Genomic DNA, 26,817 nt, shown 5'->3' with positions numbered 1-26,817 from the left:
CTCATCTATAGATAAGCTATACTTCTTTCATCAATCTCAAAGGAATCAAAAATATAATACTTTTGAATAATTCTTAGTGGATACCTAAGCTGTATAGAGATTAATGTTTAAACAATCCAATCTGATGACCTTTAATTGGAATAAAATAACCTATCATTACCATTATCATCCAATCAATGGTACTGATGCATAGCGATAAAATGATTTTCTATTACCGACTAATACAAATCATAGCTTTTTAAACTCCACGAGTTGAACCAAGTCAAAACTCACCCGAACAAGACGAGTCAAATAAAAAAAAAAAGTATATTTTTTAAATATTTTAAAATGAATAAAAATATTTACTTTTCGACCTCCAACAAAAATATCATACATAGTCTAATAACTCAATCAAGTTTTGATCTGACACAATGCATTTTAGGCTTACTTGGTCAAGTTGAATTGGTTCTATTGAGTTTTGGGGTCAAGTCACCTTACCATTGATGTATATTACAAGGCATATTAGATAGATAATACGATGGTGATGACGAATCGATGAAGTTCTTCCAAACCCCTTAACCAAATATGAGTCAAACAATGGATATGATCAACCCAATTACATTTTATAAAATTAAAAAAAAAAAAAAAAAAATACTATTAGGGTTTTTGGTTTGTTTGTCGACCGTTAATTACTAATAATTGGTTATATTGATGATCATAATGTATATTAAATCAAATGATGGGCGGTGGGTCGGCAGCCAATTGGACGGTCACCATACACACATGTTCTAATCACGCACTTTGTATTCTCTAGTGGGTCCCATGGGCGGTGCCGGCTATGGCCCTTATTAGCTCACTCTTCTTAAGCTTATAGGGTCTCTCTCTATATAAGCCATGCTACATGGGCCTTGTTCTTCCAACACTCACGAGCTGACGTTCAAAGTTTCTTGTCATCTCTCTCACTCTCTCTCTCTCTAAGTGATAAAAAATGGTGAAGATAACATTTGGAAGTCTTGGTGATTCTTTCAGTGTTGTGTCCCTCAAGGCCTATTTGGCTGAGTTCATCGCAACCCTTCTTTTTGTTTTTGCTGGTGTAGGATCTGCAATAGCATTCAGTAAGTATATATACATACATATATAGTACTAATTGAACTTGTTTGAAAAATATTTTAAAATTTTTGAAAATAATTATTTTTAAATATGTAAAATATATAAATTTATATCATTTGTCTAGTCTTGAGTTGTCAAGTTAACATGAAACTTGAAAGTGTCAGTTTGTTAATTTGGTTAAATTTTGTGAGGCTTAGCAGATCATTTTAGTTCAAAACCCGCTTTCACCTACTAATTATTGATCACTAATCTCTCCTGCCTTAGAATAAAAAAGGCGTCGAAGGGATTGCTAAGTATATTTTTGTTTTAAAGGGGTATGGTTGTTTATTTGGACCCGTGGTGAAGGTAGCATATCTTTTGAAGTTATTAGGTTTAAAATCCATCTTCACCTACTAATTATTGATCACTAATCTTTCTTGCCTAATACCAATAGTATTACGGTGCAATGGAGCATTTTACTTTACGTGACCTTTAGGATTTGGGTTAAGATATCCTTTATTTGTAGATTGAGACAATAAGAGTAGATATGAACATGATTTTAAAACTCGGTCGAGACTGAGATGATTAGTCCCTTATTTTGAAAATATCGATTGAGTTAATTAAAACTCGGCCAAGTCAAATTAATTTTTGGGTTTTTTATTTAAAATGATTTTTTTTCAGTGATTTAAATGTTTGTTACCTAGAAAATAAGATTTTGTGGCTTAGCATTAGTAATTTACCTTGTAATAAGAAAAGAAACATAATTACTTAAATTAAAAAAGAATTTTGAAATTAAACATTTCCCTGAAGTGGCAACATAATTGCTTTATGTGCAGATAAGCTTACAACGGATGCCCCTTTGGACCCTGCGGGACTCGTTGCTGTGGCGGTAGCACATGCATTTGCACTATTTGTTGGAGTCTCAATGGCTGCCAACATCTCAGGTGGCCACTTGAATCCAGCTGTCACCTTTGGATTGGCCCTCGGTGGACAGATCACCATCCTAACTGGCATCTTCTACTGGGTGGCTCAATTGCTCGGCTCCATTGTAGCATGTCTGCTCCTCAAGTTTGTTACTAATGGCCTGGTAATAACATTTAATAGTAGTACCATATTATTTAGCAAATCTTCTTTTAAACTACATATTTTTGAAAAAAAAATTCAAATATATTTATTTAAAACCTGAATTTCAAATTTTCAAATGGAGCCTACATTACAAATCATCAAAAGTGGGTACAAAACATTGAGGCATCAAATCAAATAACTAGGAATCATCAATCAAGTTGATTTGGTCTAAAAATCACATTATACTTCTATTTTTTTTTTCTAATAAATGTAAATTGGTCCAACCAAATCAAATCAGGTTCCGAACCATGGTTTGATCAATTTGAAATTTTTTTATCCTATCATTGGTTGTTACTTAAAAAAAAAATGGGTTTTCTTGACCCGGGTTTTGACAGGCCATCCCGACTCATGGTGTCGCTGCGGGCATGTCAGCTCTCGAGGGAGTGGTCATGGAGATCATCATCACCTTTGCTCTAGTGTACACGGTCTATGCCACCGCAGTAGATCCCGAAAGAAAAGCATTGGGAACCATTGCTCCAATTGCAATTGGGTTCATTGTGGGTGCAAACATCTTGGCTGCTGGTCCATTCAGTGGTGGTTCAATGAACCCGGCTCGCTCATTTGGACCGGCCGTTGCTAGTGGTGACTTTTCTGACAATTGGATCTATTGGGTTGGCCCACTCATTGGAGGTGGGTTAGCTGGATTAGTCTATGGTGGGGTTTTCATTACGTGCTATGCTCCTCTCCCAGCCTCTGAAGATTATGCTTAAGATAGGATCCTTTTCATGTTGTTGTAAGCTTTGGTTTGTTCTTAAATTGAATAAGAAGTGTAGATATATGTTTGTTTTTCTAAGCTTTTGAGTTTGAGATTTCTGTTGTAGATGACAAAATCTCTATTGGTGGTGGAATACATGCAATGGGCATGCTTGGCTGCAAGATTTTTAATAATAGAAACCTGTCCCAGGATGCAGAAAAATGAGTATTTGGTCTATAACTGTGTTGGGTTTGATTAGAACAATATTAAACTTGCAGCCAAATTATCCCTGATATGGGTTTATTTACACAACGAAAAACAGTTTTGTTTATTTTCTTGGCAACAATGCCTTATCCCAAAGATTTGAGGTTGGCTAAATAAATCCCGTTTCTCTATTGAACAATGAAATGGGTCTTGGAATTTATTAACATTCTCCAAAAAGGGTACAGTTAATAATCCAGTTGGTACTGAAAGGGTTAAAAAACATATATAATTTTAAAGATAGATAAGGAGATGAAGTCGGGTTTTGAATCTATTTCTTTAATTGTAAGTCCAGGTATATAAAAGGTTTTACTATTGCATCCATAATTTTCTGAAATTCAGAGGGAGATTTGAGATATAAGAAGCACACCAGGCAATGAAATGCACACATATAATTGGTGATTTAGGTGAAACACTGAGAAATGAGATCATTTATTGCTCTGTAGACAGTAAATACATAAAGATTATAAACTTTTTTTATTCTTTCCTCATTTGCTTTCTTCCCTCAAAATACAACAGTCCTCATTTCCTCGTAAGGTAGCACTCGTAGCTCACAGTATGATTTTATTGCTTTTGCCAAACATTGTTTCTCGAGGTTCTCCGATTTCTGCACAAAACTCTGTAAGTTATCTCGGTGAGAAACTCTCTCGACCTGCACAATGCAAAAGAACACACTTTATTGAACGCAACAATTACATTACTTAGGACTATATTTTCATAAATTTAATTTAAACTCGAGGATGAATAGTATAAGTAAACAATTGAACGTGAAAGAATCTGAGACGGTAGTCGGTACCACCAAAGGAAAAGTATGGACTAGGCCAACCAAATCCAGACTGAATGCATCCATCCCTCACCAAAACATACTTCTAGTAATGGAAAGGCATACATTTGATTCCAACCTTTTTCGATATACAAATTACACAAGAAGGAAAAAAAAAAGGTTCCCACCAAAGTTTCAGTAGGTTGCGATTACTAGTCATCATCGCCGAAGCCTTGTCCCCCAAAAAAATCTAGTATGTCAACCACAACATCTCATCCTCTTAAAACTAGCACAACATGATGAACTAAACTAAGAAAATTAGTCCCTCTAAATTACTTGAAAAGAACTTTGAAATAAGGCATCCAAAGGGTTACAACAGTTGAAGCCGCTACGATTTCCATTGATCGCACAACACTAAAATCGGCAATCTGCCTGAGTTTCAGTCACAAATCACTCTTGTTCTCTTGGAAGCCTAAATTGCCACAAAACAAGAAAATTTGCTATCGATTCAGTGTTTAGCTTTATTCCGTCTTATTTATATCAATGTGCATTGTCAAAATCTCATATAACATCTTCGTTTTCACAACAAGTAGTTCCCTCCAAATTCTTCATTATCCCGACTTTCGCTTGAATCTCTTTTAAACTATACTTGTTTGTTAGAAATCTGTTATATAGGATCAAGGGGGTATGCCCACCCACTAATTCACTGGTCCTAGGAGATCTCCTAGAACAAAGTTTTACCACTACAGCATCATCAACCTATAATCCAATATAGACTACATAGAAATGAAGTTCGAAACAATAATAACTAGGGAAAATAATACCAACTGTTCGATAATCGGCCCCGAATCAAGTTCTTCAGTTACGAAGTGACTTGTTGCACCAATCAACTTCACACCAGCATCAAATGCCTGACAAAATTGTTTTGCAATCAAACAACTACAATTACAAGCATGCACTTTCATTAAAAATAGTGAACAATTCCACTACCTAACAATAATGATAATGATAATTTGTTCAAATTCATATGATTTAGGAAGAAAGGAAGGAATATTTTACCTGTTTAGAAGGATTCCCACCCTTGAAAGATGGTAAAAGTCCATGGTGAATGTTAATAATATCCTTCCCATAGCTCCCTAAAAATTTTCCTGACAATATCTGCAAACAAGTACAAGTTTTTAGATTTCACAGATCAAAAATGTGATTTTATTACGTCAATGATATGTCCATCAAGCTATAAAGCATAACAATAAGACTATAGACCCAGGAATTGTATGGTTGAATTTTTGAGTGATTTTTATCAATCGCCCTGTAACACAGCTCCCCATATAAGGCAACACGGACACCTCAAAAAGGAAAAAACTGAGAACAACCACATACGGTGAACATAGTGAGAATCAAATTACCTGCATATATCTGGCGAGCACTAGAAAATCAGTATTTTGAACCAAATTCAGGATCTCTCCTTCTCTTTTATTCCCATTAGTCGTGCGCAAATAATGGTATGGAATGCCATGCCTTTCGAGAAATCGAATTATGTGGGTATTTGGACCTCTTTCATGATTACTGTAAGAGTATATTGAGGCGAACGTGTTAGCATGTTAAGAGGCCGAAAAATCTAGTGAAAATAGAACAACCCTCAAATCCCACCTTATTACACAAGTTATATCTACGGGGAGTCTCCCATCTTGCCATCCATGTAACAAATCCACCAAACAATGGTCCTGCAACAACATAATAATATCTTTATTAAGTGAAACAAATTTACTATGCAAAGATTCAACTTGAACTTGTCATCAATTGCAAACAAGGACTTACTTGCTTTGAAACGAGAACAGCAATCTTATATTTGGGGTCCATATTAGGCACCCGGACAACGGATTTCATAGCATTGAACGATTTCTTCAGTTTCAGGAAATCTTCATCCATCTCCACCCGTGGCCATCTCACGGGGTCGAAGACAAACTCACTGCCAAGTTTTCCAGATTTTAATACCCCTCAATTCTCATTCTGTGGCCAAATGTTAAATCAAAATCCAAAGTTGCAATAAATATTTTTAATATTGAAAGTTTTGTGCATTGGGATCACCAAGAAGTGGTGCTCCTAGTTACAACTTTATGTTCAAATTGTTAACCTTTGTATTGAATTTTTTCATAGATTGATTTTTTAAATGTTATCTATCAATGGTTGTGGTAACTAAATGTAAATGCTGAACACTTATTGTTTGGTGCCTTTATATGTGACTTTTATTCAAATCATTTTAAGTTCAAAAGGCACAAATGGAAGCCTATTGTTTGCAACTTTTCTCTACAAGCTATTTTTTGACACACATTTGAATAGACATAAACCTCAAGGAAAATGTGTCTCAATGTCTATGCAAGACATTCGTTTACTCCTCTAAAGTCTAAACACAACAAAAAAATCTAGAGATGTGTTATCTAAATACAAAGGAAAACATATTTTTCTACTTTCTTACATTTTTTTTTCTTCTAATTTTGATTGAGTATAAAGAGGAGGGTATATAAACCTAGAAAGTTCTTGGATCCCTTGACTATTAAATCGTGGCGGTTAGATGTTGTGATCCCTGGCATCACCAAAAATATATCTTTGTGGGGAGTGAAATCTATCCAAAGGACAGATTCTAATTTTATTACATATTGATTTCTTCAATTTCTTGGCTACGGGTTTTTGGAATTTTTGATAGCACACGTCGTTTATGTTTGAGAGATAAGGAAATAACACCCAATTTCCAAACATGACCACTAAACCTATAACTATTTGGGGAAACCCTTTTCGGAATTTCTAAGGTCCATTAAGTCTTTATCTCAAAATGTATTCTAATTTAAGATGGCAATAATGATGAATCGATGAATCAATCAATCAATCAGTCCAAGACTAAATACCATGCAAAACCTCGAATTATTCTTGAATTATCAAATGATAATAACAAACCCCCAAATGTTGAACAATAGCAATAAGCCTATCACTATTTTGGTGAACCCTTTTCCATGCTTTGAAGTCCCATTAATCTGTTTCGTCCAAAATGCGTTAAATTTGGAATTTTAGAATGATAAAATATCATTTCAATCCTCCAATCACTATTGAGTTATAAAATACAAACCAGAATTGAATTAACTTAAACATTAAGCATAAAAATTAGTTAATTTGCAATTAAAAGGAACAAGAAGGAGACCTTCTAGAATAGAAGACCTGCTTGTTTTCAGGGACAAAGACGTCGACACTCGATATATTTCCCCCTCTTGAAGCAATACACTCTGATAGCTTCGCAACGATCCCAACTCCATCCTATTCGTAAAAATCCAATTTAATGAATCAAACCCCATTTCAGAAAATTAATAAAAATAAGATAATTTTAGCAAAAAACTGAATCTAAAGAAACCCTAGAAATCCTTTAATGAAAAATGAATCTAGGGTTTACAGAGAGAGAGAGAGAGAGAGAGAGCGTACAGGGCAATAAAAGACGTGAACTCCGTGGGTAAGCGGGGTGGTGGAGGACAAAGAGGAGAAGAGGGACTCCCCAGGGAATTTCCATGAGTTGAAGGGCTTGCTTGTGAATCCCAAAACTTGAGGGAATCTGGAAGATGCCCTTCTGAGCAGGGTCATGGATACCTTCTCTCTCTCTCTCTAGTCTCTCCTCTGTTCCTTGCCATATATTATTAGCTAACGAAGAGAAGTAGAATTTTTAGTGAATCTAACTGCTAGACACGTGGAAGAATATGATAGGTTTATCTTAATAGAAAGATCGAATATGATACGGACATACGGTACCTTGTTCTGTCTCCAGTACTTCGCCTGAATAGTAATAACTAAGACAGTTAATTAGTTATTTTGCGTCGTGTTTGGCTACAACGTTAGATCTGTCCTTGTTTTGAGATATATAAATGGACAATCCTACAAAGAGGAAATATAAGAGAATTTCCATGTACTAATCTTATCTTTGAAAAAAGAAAATCCCCTTTTATTTGGGTACAAGAATATGCGGAGCTCAACATGCTTCGAATCATTGGGGGAACATTCATACGTTGGTATCATTACCAATAATGGATTTTTTTTCTGAAAGGTAATCAATGATTTTACGAGATTCCAACCAACAAAGATACAACGTTTGGTTATTATATAAATAAATTTTTGACCACTTAGGGTCTATTTGATTGCATGGAAATTGAAATCCATGGAAAATTGATGATAGAAAATCAATAGGGTAGAAAATAGAAAAAAAAATTGTGTTTGATTGCATCTAAAAGAAAGAGGAAGAAGAAGAACAAAGAAGAGAGAGACAGAGAGGGGCATGGTGAAGGTGGAGAAGAGAAAAAGAAAAGAGAGAGAGAGAGAAAAAGAAGACCTTAACGGCAACGTTGATGATGGCAACAATGATTATATGAAAGCAAAGGGGAAGAAGAAGAAGAAGTAGTATTTTTATGGGGATGTATTTTATTTTTCCATTAAGTGTGACGGGAAAATGAAATCAAACCTTAATTGAATTTTTTTATGAGGGAGAAAATTCATTTCTTGCTTTAAAGGAGTTTTTCTTTTTCTTTTCCTAATTTGAAAAAATGAAGGGAGTAATAAAGGTAGAAAACTAAAATGAAGGAAGAAAAAATAAATAGAAATTAAGATTAAAAAAAAATGTTGAAATGGATTTGATAGAGGAGTAGTAAAGAACAAGGAAAAATATCTTACATCAACCAATCTACATAAAAAGATATACATTTATTTTAACCATAGTTTTAAGAAGATTGTGAAGCTAAAACGACATAAACTTATCATATGTTTTTATGGGATGGATTATTTGCACCTACCTTTTTACTCGACCCAACTAATTAAACGCTATCTTAATAAATAAGGAAATGATGATAATATCCATTTGAAATTTCTCATCACACCCACTTAAAAATTGGCTAACATTTTGTTTGGTATGAAGCTAATGACAGCATTCATTGTGACTCAATATGATCCTATCAAAATCACCTGAAATGATCATTTGATTTTTTTTTGTAGTCAAGATTTTCGAATAACACCTAAATTTAAGAGTTGAGGTTTCCACTGTCATTTCTAACTTACTTTACAAGTCTAAGGGTATTACTTCTTGTACTACGAATTCCTTGTTGAAACTTTCGTAGGTACACAAAAGAAGAAAAATGAGAGAAAAAGTGACTAAATTAGAATTGGTTGGGATTAGGGCTTAAAATGGGTCGGGTTTGGGCCAGATGTGAGTATATTCCTATTCAAAATTTTATCTGAATCTGAATCCAACTCAAATCTTATTACTTAAAATTATATCTGAATCATTTTATCTAAATCCAACCCATCTAAAGTAGTTGCTACAACTCATTCGAGAAGTTATTTAGGGTATGTTTGATTGCACATGGAAAATAAGGTGGAAAATCAATTTCCATGGAAAATGACATTTTTCAAATGTTTGATTGCACATGGAAATGGAATTCATTTTCCACCCTGTGGACACGGGATTTTGAATGTTTTTCAAACATCCCTCCACTTTAGGGTGTTTTGGAGTCGCCACCATTCAAATATGGAATTGGGTGTGAATGGTCACCCAATGTCTCATTTTTTGAAAATTAAATTATTTTTGATGTGATGACTCTCGTAGGATAATGCACATGGTCCAACCTTTGATTCAAGGTAAGGGGGTCCATTTATGGAGTAGGGAAGGTGTTAGGCACCTTACTCCATCCACGTAACGTGGTAACCTCGGATTCGGTCATTTTTTAAAATAAAGAAAAATAGAATCGAAGGAAAGTTCGATGTGTGCCCTCAAGTGTGAGGGACTTTCAATGTTGACTTCAATCATTAAGGGCACCCTTATGTAGAAGGGGCCCTTTGGTGATCTAGCCCATGGTGGTGGGTGCAAATGTGTAAGAAAGGGGAAGGTAGAAGAGGGGAGGTGGAGGGGGTGTTCCTTTTGTTGAACCCACCTTGTCCTCGAGTTGATCTTCAAATGTGCTTCCCTTGAGTTGACTTGGACTTGCTTGAAGTTGTGGAAGATTGAATGGAGTTGAGAGTGAGGTGTTGAGAGTAGAGTGTTGAGATGAGATGAGAGAGGGTTGAGTGTAGTGAAGAGAGTAAAGTAGAGAGTTGTAGTATTTTTAAGATTTTTTTTTCTCAAATTTTCATTAGGTGGTGTATGGGGAGAATGGTGGGGTTTTTATAGAGGTTGAGAGGTTTTTTAAGGGTATAATGGGGTGAAGGATGAGAGTAGTGGTTAATGGCATGGGTTTGAGAGGAAAAGGGTATGAAATTTGAGATGAAAATGAGGGTATTTTTGTAACGATGGAAATGGGTTGTGTTTTAACCCAAATGGTTCGAATCTTACCCAAATCCATTTGGGTAGAGTGTTTGGTGGGGTGAGATGAGTGATGGTTGATGGGAGGAGTGGTGGTGTAAGGGAGTTGTTTGGAGAAGAAGTGTTGAGATGGTTGAAGAAGTATGGTGTTTGATTGGAGAGATGAGTGGTGATTGGTTTGATTTTTAGAGGATTGAAGGGATGATGACATGTGGCAAATGGAGGGATGGAGAGATTAGTTGATTGGTGATGGTGGTTAGATGATTAAAGAGAAGAGTATGGGAGGTATGGGTTGAGGTGATTTTATGGGAGTGTTTTAAGGGAAAGTGATGGATAGGTATGGGTTGTGATGTGGGTGGTTAAAGAATGAGGGATAGATTAGGGTGTATAGGGTATGGGTTGAGTTGTGGGTTGTTGATGATGAGAGGATGGGGAATAGGTTAGGTTAGGGTAGGGTTATGGGTTGAGTTATGGGTTGTTGATGATGAGAGGATGGGGAATAGGTTAGGTTAGGGTAGGGTTATGGGTTGAGTTGATTAGATGAGGGAGGTGGAAGGGGATGATGACTGTGTCATTTCTTGGTGATTGGTTTGATGAGATTGATAGGTTGGGTTGGGTTTGGGTAGTGGATTGGGCTTTGGGCTTTAGTGATGGATTGGGTAGGGTTGTGGACTTAGATAATGGATTGGGTAGGGTTGTGGGCTTAGATAATGGATTGGGTTGGGTTTACGTTGAATTGGGTGTAGGAAAATAATTTGGGTTGATTTTAAGGATATATGAGAGTGGTGAGGTGTGCGGGTCCATGGGCTATGTAAATGGCCTCGAACATTTATTAATGGAAAATGCAATGGGTTTTGTGTAGGTTTGGGTTTCAGGGCCCATTCCAATTTTCGATTTTTGGGGGTATCTTACGTCGAGGGCCCGCTCAAATTCGGGTGTCTACACACCCCATTCAAAAAGTCCACTAAATCATGGATTTCACTTTCCCACCCAAATGGGTGGGAAAATGAAATCCACCCATGTTTTCCATCATCAATTATTCCCTACCACCACCACCACCACCATTACACTAACCTTGCCATCGTCGTCATCGCCTTCGTCACCATCGCCGTCGTCGTCGGCTCCGTCTCCGACCACCTTCTCTCTCTCTTCTTATTTTTCTTCTTCTCCATCCCTCACCTCCTCCGCCACCACCACCACCAAGTTCTCCCCCCATTTTCCTCACTTACCTTCATCGTCGTCGTCGTCGCAGTCGCCATCGTCGTCGTCGCCGCCACCGCCTCCACCATCGTCGTCGTAGCAACCACCACCACCGTCGCCCTCGTCGTCGCCACATCCTCCTTCTCCTCTTCTTATTTTTTCTCATATTTTTTCCATGATTTTATCCAAGTGAAATCAAACAATGGAATTTGATTTTCCAACCCTACCCTTTTCCACAACTAATTTTCCATGGATTTCAAATTCCATGGAAAGTGACTTTCCATGCAATCAAACATACCCTTAAAGGAAAATCTCTAAGGGTGTGACCAAAATAAGACTCGAACTTAAGGCCTTTCTCATCTTGGAGGGAGATCTTAGTCACTATGCCCAATATTTATTTATTGAAGAAATATATATATTGAAAAATATAAAAATATAATTTTCAAAGTAATATATAATTTGGATCTAGGCGGATATAAGGATGAATATGTATTCAACCTAGATCCGACTTGGGTCAAGAGATAACTAACCATGTCTAACCCATTTTTTTTATTCGGATATACTTGATAAAATCAAACCCTGCTAAATTTGAATTCGGATCACTCGAATTTAAGATAAAATCCGATCCATTTTATGCCCTAGTTGGGAAGGTAAGTGTACTTGTAAAGGTAGGATTTCTAGCTGCACCCACTTTTAGGGGGGTTAAAGTAGTAAGCGGGTCAGCTAAAGGTGGGTGCAATTAGTCCAGCCCTATATTAATGCATCCAAAAAGAAGAAACTCTCTCTCTCACACTCCAGAGCAACTGTCGCCAAAGATGCCTGTAAGTTTCCCTTATCAAAATCAGAATTCTAGGGTTAGGGTTTCGTGATTGATTTCATATTGTTTTTCCCCACTTTGTGCATTGCAGCTCAGGATGCAATTAGAGGTTGAACCACCAAGCCCACTTAGGTACATTATAGGTGCAGCAATCATGATGATTGGAATCGTTCTACCCGTCGGATACATGATGTTTCGGATCAACCGTGTCCCCTCCAAGCAGACGTAGTTTGTGCCTTTAAATTTTCCTAATTCCTCCCATTTTCCCTAAAATTGTTTTTTTTCCCACTCTAATTCTTGCCATTTTTTCCTTAAAATTTTATACTAATTTGAGTTATCTGGGCTGAAATCTGAATCGGGTTTTCAGGGATAAAGGTTTGATCTAGAGGAATTTGGAAGATAGATGGAAGGTCAGGGATAAAGAGCTGAAATCTGAATTGTGTAAATTTCAATTTTGATGTTTTTTTTTTTTTTTTGGGTTTTGTTTAGAATTCTGATACAATCTCTTTAAGATGAAATACATTTGTTTGTGATTCTTCTCCTCTTATTCTTTTTTCAAGGAATTTCAGTGAACATTGTTATGTTTGTGAGGAATCTATGGGGCTGTTTGTTTGGATCTTCATTCTTATACCAAATAGATTTTTTTTGAAAGCTAGTTATTGATAAAGAAAAAAGTGGTGATCCAAACAGGTTCTGAATTTATTGCTTTCTCATGTTATTTCCATTTACATTTTCAGCAAATTTTATGAAATGTTAGGATAAAATTGCAAGATTTCAGTGAGAATATCTGAATCAAAATAAACATTAATGTCTGATATATTATTTACTGAAAAAATTATTCAAATAAAACTTATAAAAATTACAAAAAAATGTAATTACTTGAAGAAAGAACGGAAATTATACAATGTATTTAAAATTAAAAATAATATAATAATTCATGTGAATGTGGTATGTAATAGTTTATTTATGTAAGTGTTTTACCTATTAAGATATATGGAGTTAATATGTTATTGCTGTTCTTACTTCCATATAGAATATTGTTGTTTTCTACTGTCGAAATTTCAAATATTTCTACACTCTATATGGTTATTTATTTAATTTGAGTGTATTTTAATACATTTTTATCATTTCTTATGGTTTGGGTGATTTTTTTTTTTTTTGCATCATTTTCATGGAAACTGTTTTAATTTCCACACTGATTAAAATAGAAATAGAAATAGAAATTTAATACCTTAATATAGAGGAAATGAGTTACATGGTCATTTTGTATATTCTCAAGTGTGTTTTGTGTGCTACTCAAAACATATGAAATTTCACGAGACTTGTTAATGTCGGCGACACTTTGTATAAAAGAGCTACCATTTTTTCCTTGAAATGGTTTGGGGCAACACATCAAAATCAACAACTAAAAGAGGGAAGTAAATTGAAAGCTCAAGAGACTTGACATGTAGAAATGTTGAGGACTCTTAGGGATGGTTGGGGCATTTTAATTACTTTACTTTTCGGCTTTCTTGAAATGTATTGCATTTACTACAAAGTTTTCTGCTTCTGAACCTATTAAGAATTGCTTTTGGTTCTGATTCTGTTTTCAATAGAAAATGATATATGGGTCTTGTAGGAATGTCCGTCGTCTCAAAGATGAAAAATGTGTCGTGTTACTGCTTATAATTTTTAGACTTGATGCGTGGGTTCTATCTATTCATTTATTTCTTTGTCAATTTTTAGTTCTTGCTCCATTTTTTTGGGATTTGTTGTCTCGTCCCCAATAATTGGGATTAGGCATTTTGATAATGATTAAATGCTTAATGTAAGCTATTTATTATTATTAAAGCATTTGTTAGCTCATAGTTTAAGGGCTTTGGAGTCTTATGAGTGTGTCAAACTTACCATCTTATGACATTATTGGTGTGGTTTGTAGTCCTTTACGAGCTGATTGGGTTTTGTAGGTATTTCATGGAGAAATTACTAGCTCATTGACCTCTTAAACAATGGATCTCTCTCTCATAGTGTCGGAATAACCTTAATAGCAGACAAACTTGATTATTTGTGTCACAGCAACACTTTTTGGGCCAAGTAGGGCTGTCGATGGATCGGATGAGACCCCCCGAAATGGTAACTAAAAGGATCCAATTTGATTGTCTATTGTACTGGTTTTTGGATCAACCATGTCTTGAATTGATGAGGTTCTGCAATCCGACCCAGGGTCCAGTCCGATTCTTATTAGATTGGTTTCAAGTCCAATCCGATAATTATAATTATCGGATTGGGCTTAGATCAACCCTAATAAAATCTGGATCTAATCAATCGACAACCCTACAGGTTAGGGCTGTCAATGCCAAAATTGTCCTAGCATGGATAAATGTAAATTGGTCCGTTTAGTTATCTGGCCTTTTTGAGTTAGGTTTGGTTATTATGTTTAATGATGGGTTTGTGCTTGGGAGACAGGCCCATCTAGTGGTCTAGTCCGTACATGCGCCCGTATACATATATTTCTTTCTAGGCCTGCAGATATTCATCGATGAAAACCCAAAACTCAACCGTTTTGGTAAAATTCCCTTAAAAGGGGTCGATGTCTGTGTGATTTAAGTTTTTTTTTTTCTTCTTACCTCTTGAATTGTGTGTACCATTATTTTTTATTATTTGAAAATGAAAAGATAGATCTTTCAAAAGAGATTGGTTTCTAAGCCCATGGTGATGACCATCTGCCACGTGTTAATATATATATATATATATATATATATATATATATATTTTTAACAGTGGTAACTTTGTCATAGAGAGATATGGGCCCATTGATAGAATTGAATGTCTAGTCAAACAGAAGCTGACCCACACCATGCCCTAACATATTTCAACTCATTACCGTACACTGTAGTAGTACCTAATCATGTTATTATTAATTTTTTATCCTTCCCCCATCACTTTCGACAACATACCACACCATCACGGCTCCTTTCCTTCTCTCTTCTCGTCTTCTTATATAAGTCAACAAAACCAGTCAAACTTCAAACATTTCTGCTACCGACTCTCTCTCTCTATATACGATCGATGGAGACCGAACCAGAAAATAGAGAAGGAAGAAGACAAGTAATGAAGAAGAAGGAGGGTATGGTGTATCCATCTCGGTCCACGTTAGCATCAAGTACTATCGTGAGACCTTCGATTACAGAAGTGAAGCTGGCAGCGGTCGCATTGGGTCTGAATATACGGTTGAGATCAGCTGATATGCCGGTAGCCATGCAAGAAAAAGCCTTCAGATACACAAGATCACTTGTTGATGCAGCAGCTTCAGCTTCAGCTTCCAACAACCGCCCCAACCCCACTCAGATCGCTCTCGCTCTCAAGAAGGTATGTTTTTAATCCATCCTCAGATATCGGACGGTTAAGATACGTTACAGGTAGAAGGTAAAGATTAACTGTACACAGCGTTATTGTGTACTGTTCAAACAATTAATTATAACCCTAGGACCTACTCTGAAAATCGTGAGGGAGTCGTTGTCCCTCAGGTGTACGGTGAGCTCTACATGCAGAACTCGAACACAGAGATGGGGTTGGGTTGGGTTGGGGATTTGACGAATGCGTCGGTATCAAAAGTTTCATACCTATACTATATTGCCACGTCACGGTATTTTGTGTCTTACTGGACGTATGGTCCACACCCCTTCCCATGGAGAACTCTATTCTTACGGTAAAAAAGCATTTGAATTACAATTCACATCGGTTCACACTTTGCTGATGTGGATGTATGTATGGAACATACATGCTTTTATTCATAGAGGAGAGGAGAGGAGAGAAAAGAAGGACTAGTGCGGGGGTGATAAAATGATGTGGTGTCGCCCGCATTACCGTAGATGTTTTTCCGTGAGATAGGAGTAAACAGCATCTACAGTTATGTGCAGGCCACCGCATTATTTTGTCATCTTTGTGTCTCCGTTTCTTTAGCATTTTTCAAAAAGAATCTATGATTTTTGTGTGTACTTCCACGTCAGCAAAGTGTAAATTTTAAGTCACTCAAGCTATACTCAAAACACTTTCCTTACCAACTCTTAGACTCCGTAAATTTTAAAGTCACTCAAGCTATACTACCATTTTAAATGGAGTCGTGCTGGGGTGACACAAAATTTACTGTGATTCTCACAATTCTGATGTGGACATGCACACATAACCGTAGATGATTTTTACTCGTATCGCGAGAAAAGACATCTATGGTTATGTGCACATCCCATGTTAGATTTGTGAGAATTGCAGTAGATACTTTTTTGTCATTTTAGCATTTTCCTTTTAAATGTAATTTTGTAAAATGAATCTAAACAAGTTTTCTATTTTTCAACTTTTAAAAGTAAAAAAAAAATGTTATTTTTTCACGTGAATCAAAACAAGCTTTAAATACACATTGAAAAATAAATTATTAATTTTCTTTTGAAAATTAAATAGTTTGCTGTTTAAAGATATTAAAAAAAAATTATTTTTAAAATATAAAAATCTTAACTTTTTAAAAACACATAAGAAAATTACATTTTACTTTTTAAAAGTGATTTTCTTTTGAATTTATTTTTTTGTTAATTACTTTGTAATTTCTGTCCAAAGTAGCTCTTAGTAAGATTTTAAGCTTTATCAAGAGCCAATTTGCTAAAATGGATTACCACATGGGCAATCCGACACTTTAGCCCTCTTTACGAAACTCTTAAATTTATAATTATAAAAATCATGTTTTTGAATGCCACAAGGTAAACCCATGTACCCACTAGACTATCAAATTTGATTTTATCTTTTTTCCTTGTGAAACTCAAATAAAGAGCTCTCCTTGTGACATCTATAAACATGATTTGATGCCATAGAGATGTAAGTAGTGCACATCATTTTAAGAATTTGAAAAAACAATTTAAAAGAATATTATTTTTCTTTTTTTAATTTTAAATTTGAGAGTTTGGTGAGAATTGAATATCCCTCCATTTTTAAAATCTTGGATCAAGTTAAAAGAAAATTATTTTTTAGACAGTTTATCCATGAAATCTAGAGGGCTGTGGTGTTGGATTCCCAAATTTGATAATTCATTTGAGCTGTATCATTTGAAATCTTATTAGAGAGGAAAGTGTCTTTATTGTGAGTATTTTCAGCAAAATACACGACCATTTCGCAGGAATTTTGTTATTATATGTATTTCTCTTGCCACGTGTCACCGTTCCTTTCCACTTAATGTACCTGTTCTTTAAAGCCATCAAAATAGATGTGATTTTTCTGGACCGGCGCTCACACTTGTGACACGTGGGAAGAGGATGATTAAAAATGCCACGTTTCAGGAGTTTGTACTAACGAGGGGTTGACGTGGCAGGAGTTTGATGCGTCGTACGGTGTAGCATGGCATTGCATCGTGGGGAAGAGTTTCGGGTCGTTTGTGACCCACTCACCCGGTGGATTCCTCTACTTCTCCGTTGACAAGCTCTTTCTTCTACTCTTCAAAACGGAGGTTCAACCCGTTATCCAGTCTCCTCCTTGACCCAAAATCCATTTTTGACTTTAAAGATGCATAGCCTTATAAATCCATACACATGGGTTCCACTTAATTTAATGTTAGTTTTAATAGTCGGTAAGTTGGTTGTTGAGTCTCTCTCTCTCTCTCATATTTCAACCCTTTTGAAATGTGTTTCTAAGATGTTGAAAATCCGCTTTGGCCATCTTCTGTGAGTCCGGATAATATGACTCTATGAAGTGGACAAGTTGGGAGCCGTAGATCTGTATGTATCTGAATATATTTTTATGAGAAAGTGCAATTACGTATCCCGAAAAGTATAAATCTCCAATACTTGAACTTGTCACGTCAAGGAGTCATTTAATTATGTCACTTGACGAGGCATATCATCACAATTCTCTTATTAAACATGAACTTTTTGAATATTTATTGCTAACAAGTTAATTACAATATTATCTAACAACAATTATTTATAGAGCACCATTTTTTTTTTATTTTTTATTTAATAATATAGTACAAGTAATAAAATAAATCCTACTATGATCAAATTTGTATTTGAATAGGACCAGAAGTCTATTAAAAAAATGAAAATTTTGAACTTAGTTACATTTTTAATTTTTAATTTTTAATTTTTAATTTTATATATTATCGAAAAGCAGGTCCTATAAAGGGCCCCATCTTTTCATTAAAATGCGGGGAAATTACATCCCATGAAACTCACTAAAGTTGTACGTCAATGAGAAATTAGTTCGATTATAAGTTAAAATATATGACATTGTCAGATAAATCAAGGGTTTGGTAACGATGAAATTTTTGTGAAAAAAAAGTCATTGATTGCTAAATTAATAGAAGATTTTTATCCTAAACATAGGTTGAAAATGATTGATTTTATGATGTTGGTTGATCAATGTTTTCTCAAGAGGTTGAAAAGGTCATTTTGGTCATTTGTTGTTACTCCTATGTGGTCAAGATGTATGTCATCAGTTTGAAAATGAAGGGGGTGTCTCAAATATTCACCAAAACAAATAGGGTTATATCTAACGTACCTTATTTTTTATGTCAAGATCTACTGGACTTGAATTGGGCTTATGGATTCCACTGGGTCTAGGTAATCTGTTCACAATGATGCAACACCCAAAATTGTTTTGGGCTACGGGGCCCAAATACAGACCCTTGGACTATCCTAATCTAATGGACTTTTATGCTCTTTGCTATTATTAGAGAGCTTCTATTGCCACACCAATTTTTTTAATAACAGCATCCCAGTGTTCACTAATTCTTAGTGATTTACATATGAATTGAGGTGGCATCAGCAAAAGTTGGTCTAACAATAGAATCTATCAATTATTATTACATTGGAAAAATCTATTATGAAACTGAAATTCAGGTGTAAGTCTAGAGGCCCAAAAGAGTCCCAAGTCACATTATGATTGTGGGATTCCCTAAAGCCTAGTCCGACTTTGTCTGCTTCAAAATTTGGAAGAAACCCTCCTCATTACAAGACACGCGGTGTTTTGAATTTATTTCACACCCCTACAATTCCACCAAAATTTGGAATACCTCCTTGAATATGCCACATGTAATCCAATGGAGAGGGTTTCTTAAAAATTTTGATCATAGTTTTTTCGCCTAAAGCCTAAACAAAAAAATAATAATTCAGGTACCACTCTTTTTGGGCCACTGACCCATGAATGTTCGGCGTCACATTTGTTTAGTTATTTTATCCATTGTACTATTAGTACTCGTAGTGGGCTTCAACCCAATATTTTACTCCTGGACAAGCCCATGGAAAAAAGTTCCCTACAAATAGAACTGTTGAGATTGGATCTATAATTGTAAATAATGGGCTGGGCTTTTGATTAAATTGTATTTTAGTCTGATTTTTGATCCTCCAAACAAATAAAGACTCGATCTTACTAAGTATTACATGGGAGTTTTATGTAAACCTTGCTGATATTTTTTAGCTGGGTAAAGTGCCTAGGTCATATATATTATTGGGATGTCAATGGATCAGTCCAGATCGGGTGGGTTGGTCCTGGACGAATCCGACAAGGATCATATCAGAACTGGAATCGATTTGATAAGAATTGGATCCAACCCTGTTAGATCAGGTTATTATTTGGATCTAAATATTATAATCCGGGTCCAGATTGGGTCAAATCTGATATAAAAAGCCTAAATAAACTTCATATATTTAAAAAAAATATGTTAACGTAGCTAAGTTGATAAGGCTTGAGGAGTGTTGATTCCACGACCTGGATCAGGATGTGGTAGAGACGTTAGGCTAAATTATGGCACATCTTTACTTATTCAAAATCTTCATCCGTAGGCTAAATTATTTATATTTTCAACGAGACATGATTTTCTAACTCTCCTTGTGTGGCTGTGCATAGAACTATAGTGCATGAGTTCTAAAGAAGATGACTATTTTCATTACAAATTAGTTCATTCTCACATTACTAACTATATTAATTAAAATATTGGTTCAAAAGAGTAATTCATAATTTTCTAATAACAATAAAATTTTCATCCTCACCTCGAGATGAAAAAAAGAAAGATGATATTTTATTTGATTGATTAGTATGTTATAGATTTCAATTTACACCCACTCAATGGAGCAGTTTCCTTGGATTAATAGTCAAAACCTTTTCGAAGGAGACGAGGAATGATTTAAAGGGTCCCCTAATTTATTGTCGAACAAATGTTGTGGTTTATTGTAGGGATTTGCGATTCAATAGATACAGGGGTGGAGTTAGTAAGGAGCTGGTGGGGGCAATCAGAACTTTGAGACACCCCTATATTTTCAACTAATTACATGCTCCATTTATCCCTACTCCCTCACCTCTCTCCCTATTTGCACCCACACCCTCACCTCCCTCCAATTTTTGGCCCCATAAAACTTTGAGACACCCCTATATTTTCAACTAATTAAATGCCTCATTTATCCCCATTCCCTCACCTCTCCCCTCATTTGCCCCCTCACCCTCACTTCCCTCCAATTTTTGCCCCCACAGAACTTTGAGACACCCCTATATTTTCAACTAATTACATGTCCCATTTGTCCCCACTCCCTCACCTCTCAATTTTTTGTCGATGATATTACCCCTTGACTGGGACTTCTCAAATATTAATTGGAAATGACCTAAATATCATTTTCTTCAACTTCTAACTAAAAGTCTCTTAATTTCTCCCTAAAATCATTCATCTTCACTATACAATTAACCATAGTTTGCCCCCACTACAGGAAAAGCCAGGCTTCGCCCCTATCTCTCTCTTATTAATGTTTCATAAGCTTCACTGGAATACTTTTTTAATTAGTTGGATAATTCGAATCAAATCGCACATCCAAAAATGCATCCAATGTCTTGGATTATAAGCCACTAATCTGCCTATGGACAATTACATCACTTTCATTTTATTATTTTTGAAAACGCTAGATTCCAACTCCTTCATCAAACAAATAATTGAGATAAGAGGAATAACGAATATTTCCTAAAAATCAATACTGATCGCCTAGGAACCAATACAATTTTTTTTTTCTAGGAGTACATTTTTCTTGAAAACCTATATCATCTCAACCATCTATTTGATGGAGAGCCTCAACGTGAGGCTAAACTTTTATTTAAAAATATGAATAATATGCCCCATTCATTCCCACAGAACTTTGAGACATCCCTATATTTTCAACTAATTACATATGCTCATTTGTCCCCACTCCCTCTCCTCTTCAATTTTTTGTTGATGACATTACTTATTGACCGGGACTTCTCAACTATTAATTGAAAATGATCTAAATATCATTTTCTTCAACTTCTAACTAAAAACCTCTTAATTTCTCCCTAAAACCATTCATCTTCACCATACAACTAACCATAGTTGGACCCCGCTACAGGAAAATCCTAGCTGCGCCCCTGAACAGATCCCTTTATTTTTGAAAGAGGGTGTATGGCTTCCCCTTTTCGTACCCCATGTTTTATCGCATGAGAAGGATCTTTACTTCTAGAGAAGAACTTGCATCGACTGATATTTTCTAGAGAAATATGGGTTTCTTGATACACTTGTGTGTAGTTTTTGTTCTTTCTATGGTTCATGCTTGATCAATTGGAAATAAGAATTATCTTTGGAGAAGTGCTTATGAGTTTGATTTGCTTTAAACGATAGATTCAAAGTTTTCTTGAAAAAAAAATGTTCAAGAACACCCTAATATGACCTTGGCATGACTGTGAAAACCTATGGTGGGAGATTGATTTTCCAAGTATGATCTAATTTAATGGACTTTTATTAATTACATTCAGAGTCATGATAATATGACGGCCCCTCTGACACATGCCCACATCACAGAACCGTAAATCAATTGCCTCGGGATACACAAGAAAATATTTCTAATTATGCATATCCCGATGTAAATTATCTACGGTTCTGTGATGGGACATCAGAAAGTCATTAAACTTTGATTAAAGGTTAAACAAGCTTGATGGGCCTTACTCATCTCTTCGGATGTGAGGCCCATAGCCAGTTTATTTTGATCTTGGATAACCCATTTTTAATGATTTTACTGGTCAAATAATTGGTCGATCGGTACAAATGAGGAGCATCAAATTTGAAATTTCCAAGCCCAAGTTGTGGGTGGGCCATTTTTAACCATTGGGCTCAGCTTGGATGTACCAGGCCCATTTATGGTCACTAGGAATTTGTTAATTATTTATGAGGGATAATGAGACCTGTCTACAATTTTGTAGGTTAAAAAAAGTTATTAAATAAATTTGATATTTGTTGAGGATGGTTTATAGGGTAAGGAGAAATTCATTAAACCATAATTTCGTCTAACTTCGATAAATTGTTTATCAATTAATATTAGATTTTTTCCAACCCTATTTTCATTGGATCGGGGAATGGATCCGAATAATATCGCATAAAGACCTAATCCAATAAGTTATCGATTCAATAGGTTCGAGAGATATCCGATCCAATAACAACCCTATCCATAAAACCATAACAAATTCTTACTATATTCTCTAATTTGAATAGGTTCCCCAAAAACATCAACTAGGCCTCATTCTTTCAACAACTTTAGAAGATTTAATCATTTGGTATGACTACCTCTAACACTAATTTACTTCACAAACACTCAAATCTTTTGGAAGACTTAACGGTGGATTTATCTTTTTATTGTTTCTTATTACTTATTAAAAGCATCTCTAATACAATAAATGATCAAACATGCTAAGCAATGATAGTTATGGGCCCCTTTGAAATCTTATTGTTTTCTTCGGCGAAAAGATTATTAGGTTGGAGAAGACACAAGTTTCAAATGTATGATAATTTCTAATACTTATGGCCCACATTCATAATTATCTTTTGAACTTTACCAAGCAAATTACCATGAGATTTGGTAAAGAAAAAGTATAAATTGTAATTTTTTTTTTTTCAAACAAATAATATTTGTATCAAATGTAGGTTGCAAGAAAAGTTTGTTGTCTAAACCTCCTTACTGTACTTAGGAATAAAAGATTTTAGATAAAGAACCGTAAAAAAAAAAAAGCAATGGAAACATTATTTATAATTGGTATTATTGTAAATATTTTAACAAGATTATTTTAATGGTATCAAATGAGTATTGGGTATAGTGACCAAGGCCTCCCTCCAAAGAAGGAGAGGTCTTGAGTTTAAACCATTTCATTGGCTACCTATAGGGATTTATCTTGACTTACCTTAGTATATGTGTTTTGTGCGGGTATTGGGTGTACTTGGAGGATGTGTAATTATTTTGTAACTCAATTTGACAGAGTAACTCAAAAACTCACTAACGTGACAGGTGCAAGAATTGTAGAATTTTCCCCTCCGGGATACACAACTGCACCTCCCCATAAAACATGTGTAGTTGTGTATCTTGAGGGAAAAAAATCTACAGTTCTTGCACCTACCACGTCGACGAGTTTTTTAGGTACCCTGTTAGGTTGAGTTACAAATCAGCACTCTTTGGGTGAGATATGGTGCTCTAATAAGGTATTTGTCTTGCCTCCTACTAGTTGGGTTTACGAGTCCAGACACTTTATATAAAATAAAAATGAAGAAGAAGATTATTTCAAAGATATTGCTTAATCCCAAACCAACTTAAAGATTAAAAGTTATAACATTTTTTTCTTTAAGAAAGTGATTTGTGGATAGATATGATTGGTTGCACTTAAATAGATTTATAGTTCTATAAATTTAGACAACTTGAGGAAAACCTTCAATGGCCTCTAATATAATATGTTAAAAAGTATCATGGAACTACCATCTATAAAATTACACAACTACCACAAATCTTTTTGATCTAACATCTCAATTAATAGAACTATATATGAATTATTAAATAAGAATAAATACACTAAATATTCATATTTTAGAATCTTCTTCTTTAAAAAAATAAAATAAAAAATAATAGACGTGAAGAAAAGGGATAAAACGCTCAAAGAAGACGCCAAATCACTCCTCTAGGCCGACTTCTTAAATTTATCTGCCCATCGTTCTTTAAAATCTACATACTTTCTTTATGAAATCCTCTTTTCTCTTTTCCTCTATCAACGAATCTGGATTCAAAAAAAAAAAAAAAGAGTTGGTGGTGAAAAAAATTAGAAAAGAAAAGAAAAGAAAGAACAATTAACCCTACCTTAGAAATTTGTTTAATTATATAATTAATATATTGTAGATAGAAAAAGATATTGGTGTGGCAATAAAAGTTAAACTTAACGATAAAAGTTTTTAGGGGTGTTACATACAAAATGTGGGTATCATAATTATTTTAACCAGCCAAGTCAATCCCTCCCAAGCCATTCAAATCGATTCAAAATATATTTAGCATAATTGATTTAGATTTCAAAAATAACTTTTTGGGAAAATTAGTTTCAAATAGGGTTGTTATTATTATCAAACATAAAGAAGTTAATAAATCAGAAACATCAAAATTGTCACTGTTAGACAGATTATAACAATGGTTTCATCATTTTAAAATATATAAAGTAATGAATTTCTTGCTTGACATCAAAGAGAGTAACGAAATCGCTGCTTTTCACTAAAGCTAGTAATGAAAATGTAGTTAGATTAATTTCTTCTCCACTTTATTTTAAAATAAGTATTCTAAAAAGGATTCTTTATATGTAAAAAAAAAAAATTAGTCGGAAAATGAGACCCTGTGTTTTACTGTAAATTACATTTCCAAAATGATGATTATGTTATTTGTCGTTACGGATTGTTGAAATACATTTCAATAGTCAGTTGAAAATATTATGTAAGATAAAAGGATCATAGCTCATATGCATGAAAGAGTAATTTTTTTTTTTTTTTTAAACCTATGGCATTTAGTGGAAATTTTTTTTCTATAGTGAAGAGAATTAGGTATTTGAGAACTTCTATCAACACACCAATTGTTACTTGTAACATACCAATCTATAGAAATAGATTGCGCACGTTTTAGGAAAGAGTCGTGATATTCTGACTTGAACTTGGTCTTGTACATGATTGACGTGGCAAAATCACAGAACCATATATCTTATTCTTTGGGATACACAAGGGAAAAGATCAACGGTTCTATAGCCTTGTCACGTCAATTGTGTACAAATCGAGTCAAAAAATCATTAGTCTTTAAGAAAAATCTCATAGAAACAATCTCAATTTTAAAAGGATTCGTGTGTTATAAGTAAGAGTTGGTGTGCCAATAGAATGAATCTCTCTAAGTGCTCTTGGACTAATTATTATGGTTCTAACGAGCCAAATCGGGATCAACCAAGTCTTCAAACTAGAGGTGCACAAGGTTCAAATTTGTGGCAAAATCGAAATCGAATCAAACATGATCAGTTATACAAATTTGGAACCGAACTAATTCAATTATCCTATAGAATCAAACCAATCGAAATCAACTTTGGTTCAGATCAGTTCTCGGTTTTCATACTTATTATTTTTAATAGAAAAATTAAAATAGTTAAAACTTAAACTAAACAAAATAAATATTAAACGAAGCATCATGTATAACAACACATAACAAAGCGTTATGCATAATACATAAAAAATAAAAATCATAAAAAAAATTAGAAAATAGATGAAATAAACTAAAAAAGGGGGTTTAAGACTTTCAGTATAGTTTGAATATTTTTATCTTTTAAGAATATATTTTATTTTTAAATATATATATATGTAAATTGATTCAGTTTTTGGATTGATTCGATCCTATCATGCTCCTAATCCGAAATCGAACCAAATCAATTAGATTTTTTTTACACAATTTATATCCGAACCAAATCAATCCAATCTAAAAGACTTCGAATTAATTCGATTATAAGATTTATCTGATCCAATGTGCAGCCCTACTTAAAACTATGCATGCACACATCTTATTATCCTTCAAAACCCTAATAATTTGTTTCTCCACTTATAGATCTCATCGTTGAAAAAAATGAAAAAACAGTGGAAGAGATTAGGTCAAACGACAGAAGGTGCCGATTGACTGGTTGGGATAAGGTGGGCCACAGCTTTGGCCACACTACCCCCACTTATCGCTTTTTCTACCAATCGTTTTCATTCAAGTCTTACAACATTCACTGTGGTACGGCCACGTGTTTATCTACTTTTCTGTTTGTTGTAGGAGTTCTGATGTGTCACACTCACACTGGTCGACCCTACTGAAGTTTGTGGTGTGATATTAAGTTATTTATTTATGGATATTTAGACATACCCCTCCATTTTTTGTGAATATTTGAGACATCCTAGTGTTTTCAAACTGATGAAATTCCCCATTGACCTTTGGTCCATCATAATATACTAATGGAAATAACTTGAACACCCTCATCTTCAACCTATTCATCAAAACCCTTTGCTTTTTTTTTTTTTTTTCTCAAAACCAGTCCCTTTAACCTTTATTTTCATCCATTAGATTTATTCTATGAGTCGTGTTGGAGTGACCTTGTGATTGACCTCATTTCACACTTTCCTAATGTGGAGGTGTGCATAGAATCATAGATGTTTTTCATGTATCTTGATGAAAAAATCTATGATTTGTACACATCTCTACGTCTGGAAAGTGCGAAATGAGATCAACTGTTGAGGTCACTTCAACATTATT

At 34.7% G+C, this 26,817-nt stretch overlaps 2 protein-coding genes and 1 long non-coding RNA gene across 6 annotated transcripts; 2 read left to right on the top strand and 1 right to left on the bottom strand.

Annotated features, from left to right (window-relative positions):
* The first annotated feature begins 891 nt into the window (after positions 1-891).
* On the top strand, positions 892-3,109 carry LOC147389369 (putative aquaporin TIP-type). Its single transcript, XM_086418531.1, has 3 exons — positions 892-1,094; positions 1,905-2,155; positions 2,529-3,109. The coding sequence occupies exons 1-3, from the start codon at positions 968-970 to the stop codon at positions 2,901-2,903; spliced, it is 753 nt and encodes a 250-aa protein (XP_086274657.1). The 5' UTR covers positions 892-967; the 3' UTR covers positions 2,904-3,109.
* A 400-nt stretch (positions 3,110-3,509) lies between these two features.
* LOC147389368 (formyltetrahydrofolate deformylase) lies at positions 3,510-7,591 on the bottom strand. 2 transcript variants are annotated; one of them, XM_086418528.1, is made up of 8 exons: positions 7,380-7,591; positions 7,105-7,217; positions 5,730-5,880; positions 5,562-5,635; positions 5,318-5,477; positions 4,971-5,069; positions 4,736-4,822; positions 3,510-3,800 (listed from the first exon to the last, which is right to left on the bottom strand). In XM_086418528.1, exons 1-8 carry the CDS (start codon positions 7,533-7,535, stop codon positions 3,654-3,656), a joined length of 987 nt encoding a protein of 328 aa, XP_086274654.1. In that variant the 5' UTR covers positions 7,536-7,591; the 3' UTR covers positions 3,510-3,653. The 2 variants fall into 2 exon arrangements, with proteins under 2 accessions (XP_086274654.1, XP_086274656.1); XM_086418530.1 differs by having other exon boundaries at positions 3,513-3,800; positions 4,740-4,822.
* Positions 7,592-12,143: 4,552 nt separating this feature from the next.
* Positions 12,144-15,448, top strand: LOC147389367 (uncharacterized). Of its 3 annotated transcripts, none has more exons than XR_015170885.1 (3): positions 12,144-12,254; positions 12,342-12,660; positions 15,011-15,448. It is a non-coding gene; the product is annotated as an uncharacterized LOC147389367 (long non-coding RNA). The 3 variants fall into 3 exon arrangements; XR_015170884.1 differs by lacking the exon at positions 15,011-15,448 and adding an exon at positions 14,197-15,000; XR_015170883.1 differs by lacking the exon at positions 15,011-15,448 and having other exon boundaries at positions 12,342-12,794.
* The last annotated feature ends 11,369 nt before the right edge of the window (positions 15,449-26,817 follow it).

The sequence above is a fragment of the Akebia trifoliata genome, chromosome 12 (genome assembly GCF_017979445.1).
Source record: "Akebia trifoliata isolate Shusen 1 chromosome 12, ASM1797944v1, whole genome shotgun sequence".
NCBI classification, from domain to species: Eukaryota; Viridiplantae; Streptophyta; class Magnoliopsida; order Ranunculales; family Lardizabalaceae; genus Akebia; species Akebia trifoliata.
Note: the sequence above shows the minus strand (reverse complement) of the source record. Positions and strands in the feature narration are given on the sequence as shown.